The sequence below is a fragment of the Sitophilus oryzae genome, unplaced genomic scaffold (assembly GCF_002938485.1).
Source record: "Sitophilus oryzae breed Bouriz unplaced genomic scaffold, Soryzae_2.0 scaffold_1500_pilon_pilon, whole genome shotgun sequence".
Lineage (NCBI taxonomy): Eukaryota > Metazoa > Arthropoda > Insecta > Coleoptera > Curculionidae > Sitophilus > Sitophilus oryzae.
In genome coordinates, this window is record NW_022146171.1 from 2286119 (window position 1) to 2298831 (window position 12713).

General features: G+C 32.4%; 1 protein-coding gene across 1 annotated transcript in view; it reads right to left on the reverse strand.

Annotated features, from left to right (window-relative positions):
- Window positions 1-12713, reverse strand: part of LOC115878132 (tyrosine aminotransferase-like) — a 43967-nt gene that overhangs the window by 16091 nt on the left and 15163 nt on the right. The window contains exons 3-4 of the mRNA XM_030894503.1: window positions 6637-6834; window positions 1602-1854 (exon numbers count right to left, since the gene is read on the reverse strand). Of these exons, the coding sequence (XP_030750363.1) occupies window positions 1602-1854; window positions 6637-6834 (451 nt within the window). The remainder of the gene's footprint in view (window positions 1-1601; window positions 1855-6636; window positions 6835-12713) is intronic.

Consider the following 12713-nt stretch of genomic DNA (forward strand, 5'->3'; position numbering starts at 1 on the left):
GTAGAAGGACTAACTAAATACATACTAAAAACTGGAGTAGCTGTAAAATATCGACATCACACGATACGTAAATAATGGATTTTAGTACTGCACAAGAAAAATAATGCCAAAGGTACTGGTTTAAAAAAATAAGATTAAAGTTAATTAATCAACTTTTAAGGTACCCATAAAATATGGTAAGTGTTATTAATAATAAAATAGTTTGTTTTATTTATGTTATTTTATTTATTCCTGCGGAATATTACAAATTTATATTTGTTCATAAGTTATATTGATAAATATAATCATAAATGCGGGAAGTTTCATAAAGCTTGATAGTAAGAAGTAGTTCTTTTTTATATTTTTTTGGTATGTGGTGTCTTGTTCTTGTTTGTTTTGTATTAACACATACCGTTTTTATTAAATTAAATAACTCTATTACATTTTTTCAGGTTTATACAGTTTTTTTCACAATATTTTGAAGTAATCACTTGTCAGTCAAATTTTAAATATAATAATTTCCTGCTATGCGTTCCAGTTGTACCAACTTATTTCTTTGTAAAATAAAATAAACTACTTTGAAATTAAAATGACAGACACATCTATCACTGTCAAGGATCTTCTCGTTGGACAGACTATATACATAATAGCTTTATTAATTTGGTATCCAACCACCAAACTCCGGACTGGATGATCGGAATCCAACAAACGAGGGCTCGTTTAAAAGAGCGTTCCTTACTCTATATTACACCATAAAAATAATAATAGTAAGATTTTAAACGTAGACGCTAGGGGGCGCTATCTTACATTTTAACAAACATTGCGCGTTTTTCCAAAAAAATTAAATGCGATAGTATATTATGATATTTTAGTTGATAGTAAAGAGTAATAAAAGCTTAAAAAGTCAGCGGAAACCGCATCTTGATATGTTCTTGCAAACCGAAGATATTAACAAAATTATAGTAAATACGAAAAAATAATCCCTTAATTATCTTATTTTTATAACAAGCTATCAGCTAAAATAATATAGCTTTTTAAGCTTTTATTACTCTTTACTATCAACTAAAATATCATAATATACTATCGCATTTAATTTGTTTGAAAAAACGCGGAATGTTTGTTAAATTATAAGACAGCGCCCCCTAGTGTCTACGTTCAAAAGTTTATTATTATTATTTTTATGGTGTATATATAGTAAGGAACTCTCTTTTAAACGAGCCCTCGTTTGTTGGATTCTGATCATCCAGTCCGGAGTTATTTACATTTAAATAGAGACAGATCTAACCTTCCCCCACCACTTTAATTTAGCAGGTAGGGGAAAATGGTTCTAACAAAAAAAAAATCTAAAATTTACTGAAGATTATGAAGCTATTATTATTTATAGTAATAGCTTTAAATAAAGCTATTACTTGCTTTAAATAAAGAAAATAAAAAATTATTTTCCATAGCAGTTGCGCCCTCTAGCGGCCGTTCTACAAACTTGAAAATAATTTCCAGCAATTTATAATAGCCTCTTTAGCTATAAATATTTTTTTCCGCAGGCTCTACGGCTAATACTTTCCCAGATACAGCCGAGAGCTATTCTTAGTGGGATACCCTGTACATTAATAGTGTAAAATTACCTGCACCAAACTATTACTTCCATTAATTCTTTGGCCCAGACTTTCCAAAATCCGTCTTATTTCCGTCATTACGCCTGCTCTATCACAAACCGCGATCCAACCTTGTCGCCATCCAGGTGCTAATAAGCTTTTACTCAGTCCACTACAGACTAGTATGGGCACATCTGTTTCCATAGAAGCTAAGGATACGAATTTTTTTCCTGGATAAACCAATTTTTCATATATTTCATCCGCTATTATAGGAACGCGATGCCTGAAAAAGGATCATTAATCAATTTGGGAGTGTTTTGACATGAGAAATTTGATTTTGATGTCAATATGACGACTCCTACTTGTAGACAGCGCCACCTACATGTGTTTTTGTCTTTTCGTCCGTACCTGTATGAAATAACTGAGTGAAAAATATACATTTTCGTGATTTTCTACGTTAAAAATGTCTCTTGGTAAAAATCGCTACCAGTAACCGTTCTCAAAATATTTAGAATGGAAATAGTCAACATGTCATTATTGACAAAAAATAAACACGTTGAGTAGATAGTTATTTGACTGAAACAATAAATTTGTGAAATTTTTATTTTATTAAATTAATCATAATTTTTTCTGCGAAAAAATGATATGATAAAACAGTTTTTGTTGAACTTTTGGCACAAAAACATTCAAAAACATGATTTCAGTCTAATAACTATTTAGTCAACATGTTTAATTTATGTCAATGATGACAGGTACCTATTGATAATTTTGATTTAAAATATCTCGAAAGCCATTACTCGTAGCGATTTTTACCAAGAGACCTTTTTTACGTAAAAAAAAGTCGTAAATGTATATTTTTACTCACTAGTTTTATACAGGTACGGAAGAACAGTTATTACTCTTCAAAACAGTTAAAATACATGTAGGTGGCGCCCCCTACAAATAGAAGTCATGTTGACATGAAAATCAAATGTCTCATGTCAAAAAACTCCTATCCACCAATTTTCATCGAAATATGGACGTTACTTCATAAATTATTTGGAAAAAATCGAAATAAAAATGAAACTTCTACACCCTGTATCTCCGACACTAAGCATTTAAGGACATACATTTATACGAACTTTTTTACTTATTTTTATCTGCAGAACACGCTGCCGAAGTTTCCGGAATACAGTTCGGACTACCCTGTATAATTTTAACAGAACGTTAACGATTTTTATAGACGTATCTGTTGAAAAAAAAACTAAAGTGTTCTTAAATAGTTGTATTTAGATATTATTAAATAGTTGTATCTAGATATTATTAGGGCAACGGCCCAGCTACGTCGAAACACATGTTAGGTTAGTTAGGTTAGGGCGATACTAGTGGATGGACGGGTGACCGGTTCGAAACTCGTATCGTGCTGTTGTCCAAATAAGGCAAAAGTGTAAAATCTATTGACACACACTGCTCATTCACGCCGGTTCGAGGCCGGTTGAGATCGGCTCTTACTCACGATATCTCGTGAGTAAGAATCGATTTAGGCCCGTATTTATAGTTGCGTCTCGAGACGCCAAGACGGTCTTGGGCTCTTGAGAGCGGAATCCACAGAATACACGAACAAACGTCATTTTGGAGATTGCGATTTTCATTTTGGAGATTGTCTTTTTGGATAGTTTATGTGATCTGTGGATAGTTTCTTAGCCTAATTTGTTTAGTAAACAAAGTAAATCCGTTTTGTCTGATTAAACAGTTTTGAATATGTTATAAGAGTTTGAGGATATTTTGGACCATGTGGAAGAAGAAAATCGTCTTCGAGTTCCAAAAAGATATATACGGGATGCAGGAAATCCAATAGAAATGTTTAACGAGGGGGGATTTATGCCGATATAGGTTTTACAAGGCTACAATTACAGAAACTATTTTACCTCTTATAAATTGAAGACTTGCAAAAACCTACCAATCGTGGTTTACCCATTCTCCCCGTTATTCAATTACTATGATGACTGATGAATACTATGCGAATTGTAATTTTCAGATGGTAAATGAAGATTTGTGTGGTGTTAGCCAACCTACAATAAGCCAGATAATCAAGAATAATGCAATAATGTGGAAGTATTTCAAAATCGCAAACGTTTTTTTAGTCTAAATGTTCAGGTCCCAAAAGGGAAATTATGGATATTATAGTTGGATATCCAGGGTCAAGGTGTTATATTCGATCGAAGTAATTGAGAATGCTAATGGAAAGGGGTGATATTCCTGATTTACTTCTTGGAGACAATGCATATAGATGTAGGCCATTTCTATTGACTCCTGTTCTACAGCTAGGTAATCAACAAGAAACCAGGTATAACTTTGCCCATAGAAGAATGCGAAATGTGAAAGGCTATTTGGGACTTGTAAAAAACATCTTCCATGTCTCCAAGGTTTACAAAACAACTGTTGCTATTATTTGTGCAACAGCTGTTCTTCATATTGGTTTAAGGGAAAATTTAGATAATTTTGAAGATGCTAATTTACACATTCCAATTATAAATAAAAAGGAAGAGGGTTAGATTTTTGAAGAAATCTTATTCAACATTTTGTAAATTAATGTATTTATTGTATTAACATATGTATATCTAGTAATTATGTAATATGTTAAGTGATGTTCCCAGGTAACTAGTACCTATATAATAATTTTATTTACTTTTCTATTAGTGTTAAATTAGTGTTAATAATTTAAGTAATTTCTTATAGTCTTTTATTAGTTATCTTAAAAATACTGTTTTTCTATACTTAAATAATATATGATTTCTTAGTAGTTTTATGCTCACTATGACCAGACAGCTAAGTGCTTGTTTTAACTGGTCATACAGAATTTTCCCGCTAATACATTAAAACTAAAAAAATTGTCTTTTTATTTTCATTATGAATATTTACATAAATATCATATCACATAATATACAATATTGGATGTATACACCATATACCTATAATTTTCAAGATTTCTATATAAAGTCGATACTCCATGTTTCATAGTTTTATTTTAAATAATATTTCACAATACACATTCTATGATTCATTCGTCTAGATGACATTCTTCTCTCTTCTTTTTTTGCTAGTCTGCTAGCCTATAAATTTTTTTTATACTTCCTTTGTTCCATTTCTATATGTTCTTTGACCTCTTCTCTCAATTTTTCAGGTAATCGAGTACTTTTCATTCTCTACTGTCAATAACCTCACTTGTCCATCTTCAAATAAATCTTCAATCCTCGGAATATATCCATATAATAATTCAGGTGTTTTTTTCGTCAGTGAATTTATTCACAGATGTATTTATAGCTCTTTCTAGATTCTTAATATATGTATCCCATTTGTTGTCATCATTTGCACAAGCCGAAGTCAGTATCATTGGAATAATAATGCTGTTCAACCATTAATGGTTGTATCACACAAATTCACTCAAATGTTCTGCTATTAAAATGAACACCCTCTTGATAATCTGGCTTATTGTAGGTTGGCTAACAACATGCAAGTCTCCACTTACTATTTGAAAATTAGAAGTCGCATAAAACCGTAAACAAATTAGTAATTGAATAACGGAGGGAATAGGTAAACCACGATTGGTAGGTTTTGCAAGTCTTCAATTACAAGAGGTAAAATAGTTTCTGTAATTGTAGCCTTGCTAAACCTATATCGATATTTAAATTCCCCTCGCTAAACGTTTCTCTTGGATTTCCTGCATACCTTATATATCGTTTTGGAACTCGAAGACGATTTTCTTCTTCCACATGGTCCAAAATATTCTCAAACTCATCTAACATATTCAAAACTGTTTAATCAGACAAAACGGATTTACAAGGGATTTATTTTGTTTACTAAAAAAGTTAGGTTAAGAAACTATCCACAGATCACATAAACTATCCAAAATGACAATCTCCAAAATGAAAATCGCAATCTCCAAAATGACGTTTGCTCGTGTATTCTGTGGATTCCGCTCTCAAGAGCCCAAGACCGTCTTGGCGTCTCGAGACGCAACTATAGATACGGGCCTTAGACACTTGCGAAGTCGGTAGGCCATTGACCATGATATGGCCGAGGGCCGCGGTTCGGATTACGCGTAAACAAAACAGGCCCCGTCCAGATTAGCCCTGGCAGCAAAAAGGAGACGTTAACTGAAATCTTTACTTCAATTATTAAATAGATTTTTTCTTTGTTCCTTGTGTTTTTTTTGCTTCCGACGGACGACGGGAAGAGATACTTCTTGAAAGCATTTTTTTGTCCGTTAGGCAAATTTGTTTATTAGTAAATAAATGCTGACAAACTGGTCCGTTGGATTAACGCAGCAGTGTTTACCATAAATAACTATTTTATTTTGCAGAATTGTTTACAGTGTCGAAATACCCATAGGACTTTTTTGACAATATGACATTAGTAAAGATTAATATAATAACCAACTATCGAAGAATGAAATCCTAAAAATGATATTACCATAGAAACGGAGTTTTTGCAAAAAAATCAACTGTCTTTTTATATTTTTTTATTTTTCTCAAAAACAGTAGTATAGAAATTTGGAATTTGAAACATTCTTTTATGAAGAATGCATTTTTCTCCAAAAAATAATGAAAAAGTTTTCCTCTTGTAGAGAATCCGGGGAAATACTGTAGAATCCAAAAGGCACAAAATATACCGGTTTAAGCTGTTTTTGAATCCGCGATTGTCAACATACCACATAAGCAAAATTTCATAAATCTAGCGTTACCGGTCTTTGAGATATTTAGCTGGGAATGAAGAATATAGTGTAGTATTTCTTTTTTCGTAACATCAAATGAACAAGTCGCTATAAAAAAGCTATGACAAAAGAAAAGGCGCTATAATAATAATAACACAGACAATACTTTATATAAAAACAAATGGTTTTAAAAACTCCTATACCACAGAGGATATCTCACTTTGATCATATAATTACACGATTTGTGTGTTTGGGATAAATAAATAAATAAATAAGTGGATATCGTTACTTCAATTAATTAATCATATAACGGCAAAAGACAGACTATTGAAAGTGATAACAAATAAGAAACTAACGTAAATACAAACTTACCGTGAAGCTATATCCAATATGCGTTGCAAATGTTGTTTGCTGTAATTTGCTCCGCAAGGATTCGAAGGATTGTTTACAACAATAGCGGTGGTTTTGTCATCGATTTGTGACTCTAATTGGTTAAGATCTGCTTCCCAGTTCTTTTCAGGTATCAAGTCGTAGCTTTTCACTTTTACGTTAATGGTTACAGCTAAGGTTCTGGAAATAAATAAATCAGTATACAATTTTTGAATGCTCTAACGTTAGAGGTTATTGTATTTTATATTGTCAATTTATCTCGAGATAAACAACATCGAATAAATCTTTCAATACTAAGAGGCAGTTTCCTACTTCAGGAAGACGTCGGTGTTACTGACGCTTGAAACAAAAAATACTGGCGAAGTGTTGGTACATTATAATCAGCTAGTTCTTCGGAATATGACGTAATTTAGTATTTGTATCCTATTTTTTTAGTTAATAAATAATTAGTGTATGGCACAATTCCGCAAGAAGTTCTTATAGTTTGAAAGTGTAAATTTAACATCTAGTGAGGCGAGGCTTCCTAACAATAACAGAATTAAGATTGTTTAATGTTTAATATTATCAAGACTTAAATAGATGTCAACTTGGGTTTAGATCAAATTGGGAAAAAACAATTTGATATAGGCCCAAGAGATCGGTTACCTGCATGACATCGACACAGATATGTTTTTAAATAACATTGATAATTAAACAATTAAAATACAACAATCTCGGGTCGATAGTCAAACGCAGGCTACCAAAGTTCGATTGCCTCATGGTCATAGCCGGGTGAATGTAATTAGACGAAAACAGATTGAACGACGTAACCGGCGATGACCACGAGGATAGAAAATATAAAAATGTATGCTAAAGAGAGAGTCGGGGGTTAGTCCATCGATGTGAGTCGTATTATACAGTTAGTAATTCGCGTCATCAGTCCGTTAGCAGAAGACACGCAGGTTGAAGATGTTCCTGTAAGTACTTAGTTAACTAAACCATTAAGTCTTGGCATTCCCCAAAATTGTATTATACTGTGAACTTTATGTTAAATAAATGTGTATTTTGTTCAATGGTTGTTTTGATTGAGAGAGAGAACCTGGTATAGCGACCCTAGCAAACAACCCCAGCTAGGTAGCGACATATGGTGGAGGCGCCGGGTATGCCAAGAATGTCCTAGTTTTAACTTAATGAATTGGTTTAAATATATTTAGTTTTTTGCTTTTTAACATAGTTTCTTTATTTTGATTAATATTATCCAATATGCAATTTTCGTCAAATTTAAATTTTTGCATATCAATTTTGTCGCCCGATTTTTGCTTTCGTAAAATATACGAAATGATTTTAAATTTTAGTATATTTAAGTTGATAAATATTTAAATAACCTATATCTACTATTATAGTATGAATATTTTATTTTATAGTTTTTATTAAGTATCACATAATAATTTAATACCCTATATATTATTTGAATATTATTTATTACATTTATTTATAAAGTCAAGTGCTGGAAAATGCTGACGACTGTAGTTTTCACCCTGACCTACACATCATGTTTTATTTTGAAATATGAGTACATTCTCATCCACATTTGTTTATTATTTTTCTAACGTTCAAATTTCATTCAAATGCCAATGGCTTTGTCTATATTTAAATATTTCTTGATATATTTCAATGTCATAAACTCTCTAACTAATTATTTTTAAACAAGCTAAACTTTTTATTTTAAAATTTTTCATGATGGAATTTCAAAGACTTCCAGTTCTGCCTAAATTTGTTGAACCCCCTACATTTGACCCTAGGTACGATTGCCCAGTGTCTTTTATTTCTAACTACCATAAAATTACTGATAGAAATGGTTGGAATTGTGCATATAAAATTCGATATTTGCAGTGTTATCTAAAACACGCTTCTGTCTTTTGGTTTGAAAAATACGCGAAAAATAAAAATAATTTACATAAAACTTGGCCGGATCTGAAAAGAGATTTTATTTTAAATTTTGGCGGTGATATAGCAATAAGAAAACTAAAATCCAAATTGCGCTCACGTAAGCAGGATGCAAACGAAGATATTAAACACTATTACTTTGGCTTACTTTCAATGTTCCAAGAAATATATGATGAAATTAATTTTGATCAGTTCAGAGACTATTTTGAGAACGGTTTGCATCCATCTTATGACAAATATTATTATACGTTGTCAAGCCGTGATGTGGATTTTACCGCGTTAAAAAGTATTATTTTCAAGGTGAGTGATCTAAAAGACAGAAGTTCAGATTATAACACGTTGGCACGTTCGTCCCATTTCTACGAAGATAAAACAAGTATAGATAATTCAGCTAGTGAAAATAAGTATGAATATAGCAATTATGTCCAACATTCGGATTATTTAAATTCAAATAAAAGAAATAAAAGACAGGTAGAGCATGACTATTCGTACAATGGTCATAGGGTTGAAGATATTGATAATGTAAGAGGCAAATCAGGACATGAGAATAAAAACTATAGGTATAACAATACAGACGAATATAATTTTAATACGAATTATGAGAGAAGACAACAAAAGTTGATTGAAGATAACCGGACAAAGAGTTCCGAACAAAACCCACCCTTAGTTGAGGACTACCAGAGCAGGATTTTTGAACAAAACCCACCCCTGTTTGAGAGACAAACAGCTGATATGGATGGTATATTTATTGTGTCAGAGGAGCATGAGATAGAGGAGAATTGTGTGAATATTTGTGAAGAGGACGATTTGGATTCCCTCAATTTAGAAAGTGCACGGATAGAGGAAGATTGTGATGCCCTCCCCGTGGCAATGGGATACGCACAGGCAGAGGAAGTGAATGATACCCTCCCTGTAGCAATAGAGTTCGCACAGGTAGAGGAAGATGATGCCCTCCCTGTTGCAAGTGAAGTTATGCCGGCTGAGGATGAGTGGAATACCCTCCCTGGCAATGTTAGGGAAAATGAAATAGAAAAATGGAATCCTTTCTTTCTCGAAGAAGAGAAATGCAACTCCTCAAGTGTACCAATGTTTTGTTTTAACAATGTGGAAGATAAAGATATACCTCCGACACAAGAAGTTACGCATATAAGAAGCAAAAGTATACGTCTATTAGACAACCCTTGTTGGAACCGACGACAGTTTGACTATTTTGATCATAAAACAAACGTTCTAAGAGAAGAAACTCGTGATGAATTTAGACCCCAGCAAGCCATTTCTTGCACAACTAGGACACTGGATACCTGGATGACCAAAAGACCAAACGCCAAGATGGCGAAGGATATCATTATCCACCCTAGCCACCCTCCCTGGACTCGATGCTTATGAGTCATATTTAGAGTTGAAATTAGAATCAAGAAACGCATGATTGTATAAAGGATCGGATAAAGACTATTTAATAAACTTAGTATTTATTTTTTTTAACTTTTAGTTGTAAGATTGCAATAAAAGACAGAAACTAATTTATTTTTGAGTATTTTTAGGTGACATTTATTTTCTAACAATAAGCAATAATAAGGATTAAAAAAAAAGGAAGAAAAGAAATACTTCAAGGTAAGCTGAGGTAAAGTATACTCAAACCTACTACATTTACAGCTCCTGGTGGAGGGATTAAATAGCTACGTTGGTTTTAAAGACTACTGCTCGGATGATATTTTGTTAGTTGATTTGTTGTTATTTTTATTCCTAGTATCAACGTCACGTGACTATTTTGGCCTAAGATGCCCATTATTTTTTTTAGGAAGCCGTGATCGTTTTAGAGGTACTAGTTGAATTTGATTATTTTTTTTCCCGAGTCAGGAACAATATTATTTATAATTTATTTAGTATATTATAGCATAATAAAAAAGAAAAATAAACTGCGATAGTTTTGTCAATATGTATGTATGTTGTTCTGTTTTATAGACTGTTTATTGTATATGTTTCTATGTTGACAAAACATGTTATTAGAAGCCACGCGACTTTTTCCAAACAACCTTTCATCACTTAGGAGATAAAGGACATGTAATGTAGTAGGCAGAATTAAAAAGATACGTAACGATTTTTGTAACGAATTTTGAATTTCTCAAGATAAGATATTTGATGAATATTATATATATATATATATATATATATATATATATATATATATATATATATATATATATATATATATATATATATATATATATATATAATTTTCCCCTCGTCCTAAATAAAAAGAAAATGTAAACGTTATAATAAATACTTACTTTTCTACTTTTGCTGAAGTACAAATAGTTGGAGGCTATTTTAAAATATAAATAATAATACAAAGTGCTTAGCTCGACTAATTAAATAGTAATAAGTAAAGTCATAATTTAAATCTTTATTTTTCTTATAAATATAAGGAACTTAAGCAAATAATTAGAACTATCAATTTTTAATATATATATTTTTTTTTGAGCAAATGCATATTCAAAAAAATATTTAAGACAAACATAAACTGTACATATTTAATAGGGAACTAATAAGAATAGTTGATAACGTAAATGTTATTCTGTTTTAGATATTAGAGATGTGAATAAAATATAGTACTTACTCTTTGATCCTTCATGAATATTTGTATCACACCTGCCGATACCACAATCAACACTAAGAAGTTGGAGGAAGAAATGAGTTGCTGTCTGGAAACACGTACCAACCACACCAGTAAGATGAAACGTTCCAGCATCACAAGCTTTGTTCAGTTGAGTAAATGTTAAACACGCCGCTCGCCTTTTTGCCTCGAATTTCAATGGATTGGAGATGTATGGAAATTTTTGATACGGATATGGAAGCAATAACCAGCCTGGAGAAAAAACTAATTTGGATGGTTGAAGTAACAAGCCACTGAACCCATAATACCGCAGAGAAGCCAGAAAACCAAGAAATATTAACAAATAAATTTCGCTTGGTTCGAATGAAAACAGTACACTAATGAAGAAAAGAAAAATAATTGTCCAGTATTCCGCTGATCCCAGCAATTTCAAAAGGCCGTCGCCCGTTTGACATTGAAACCAAGCGCGCGGACGAACAGAAGTATGCGATAGATAAGAAGGCAACCAGTCAAACAAAGGCAAAGGCAGTGTTGGTGTGTGCATTACTTAACTGATATAAGCTACGGTTAAAGTCTATGGTTGAAATGGACGCAACCGGACGCAACGTACAAAGACGACGCACTTCTTCAATACGGGTGGTATCGAGTAGGACCCTTATTATTGTACAGGACTAAAGAGTAAACGATAAAAATATTTTTTTTTTATTTTTTTTTCATGACTTTCAGGATCAGTGTAGCATTGTAATTAACTTTTATTTTGTATTTGTAAAGAATTTATTGTGTGTTTCCTATTTAAGTCTTTATAGAATATTTTTTTATCGCTGGGGACCAGCTCTCCAAGCCCGGGGGATATGTCAAGACTTAAATAGATGTCAACTTGGGTTTAGATCAAATTGGGAAAAAACAATTTGATATAGGCCCAAGAGATCGGTTACCTGCATGACATCGACACAGATATGTTTTTAAATAACATTGATAATTAAACAATTAAAATACAACAATCTCGGGTCGATAGTCAAACGCAGGCTACCAAAGTTCGATTTCCTCATGGTCATAGCCGGGTGAATGTAATTAGACGAAAACAGATTGAACGACGTAACCGGCGATGACCACGAGGGATAGAAAATATAAAAATGTATGCTAAAGAGAGTCGGGGGTTAGTCCATCGATGTGAGTCGTATTATACAGTTAGTAATTCGCGTCATCAGTCCGTTAGCAGAAGACAGCGCAGGTTGAAGATGTTCCTGTAAGTACTTAGTTAACTAAACCATTAAGTCTTGGCATTCCCCAAAATTGTATTATACTGTGAACTTTATGTTAAATAAATGTGTATTTTGTTCAATGGTTGTTTTGATTGAGAGAGAGAACCTGGTATAGCGACCCTAGCAAACAACCCCAGCTAGGTCGCGACAATATTAATTCCTGAATTGACTCCTAATAATCTAGGAGATGAAATTATCAGCAAAAGAAAATATGATAGCAACGAGATAGCCCTAAAAAGATCCTAAGAGAACTTACT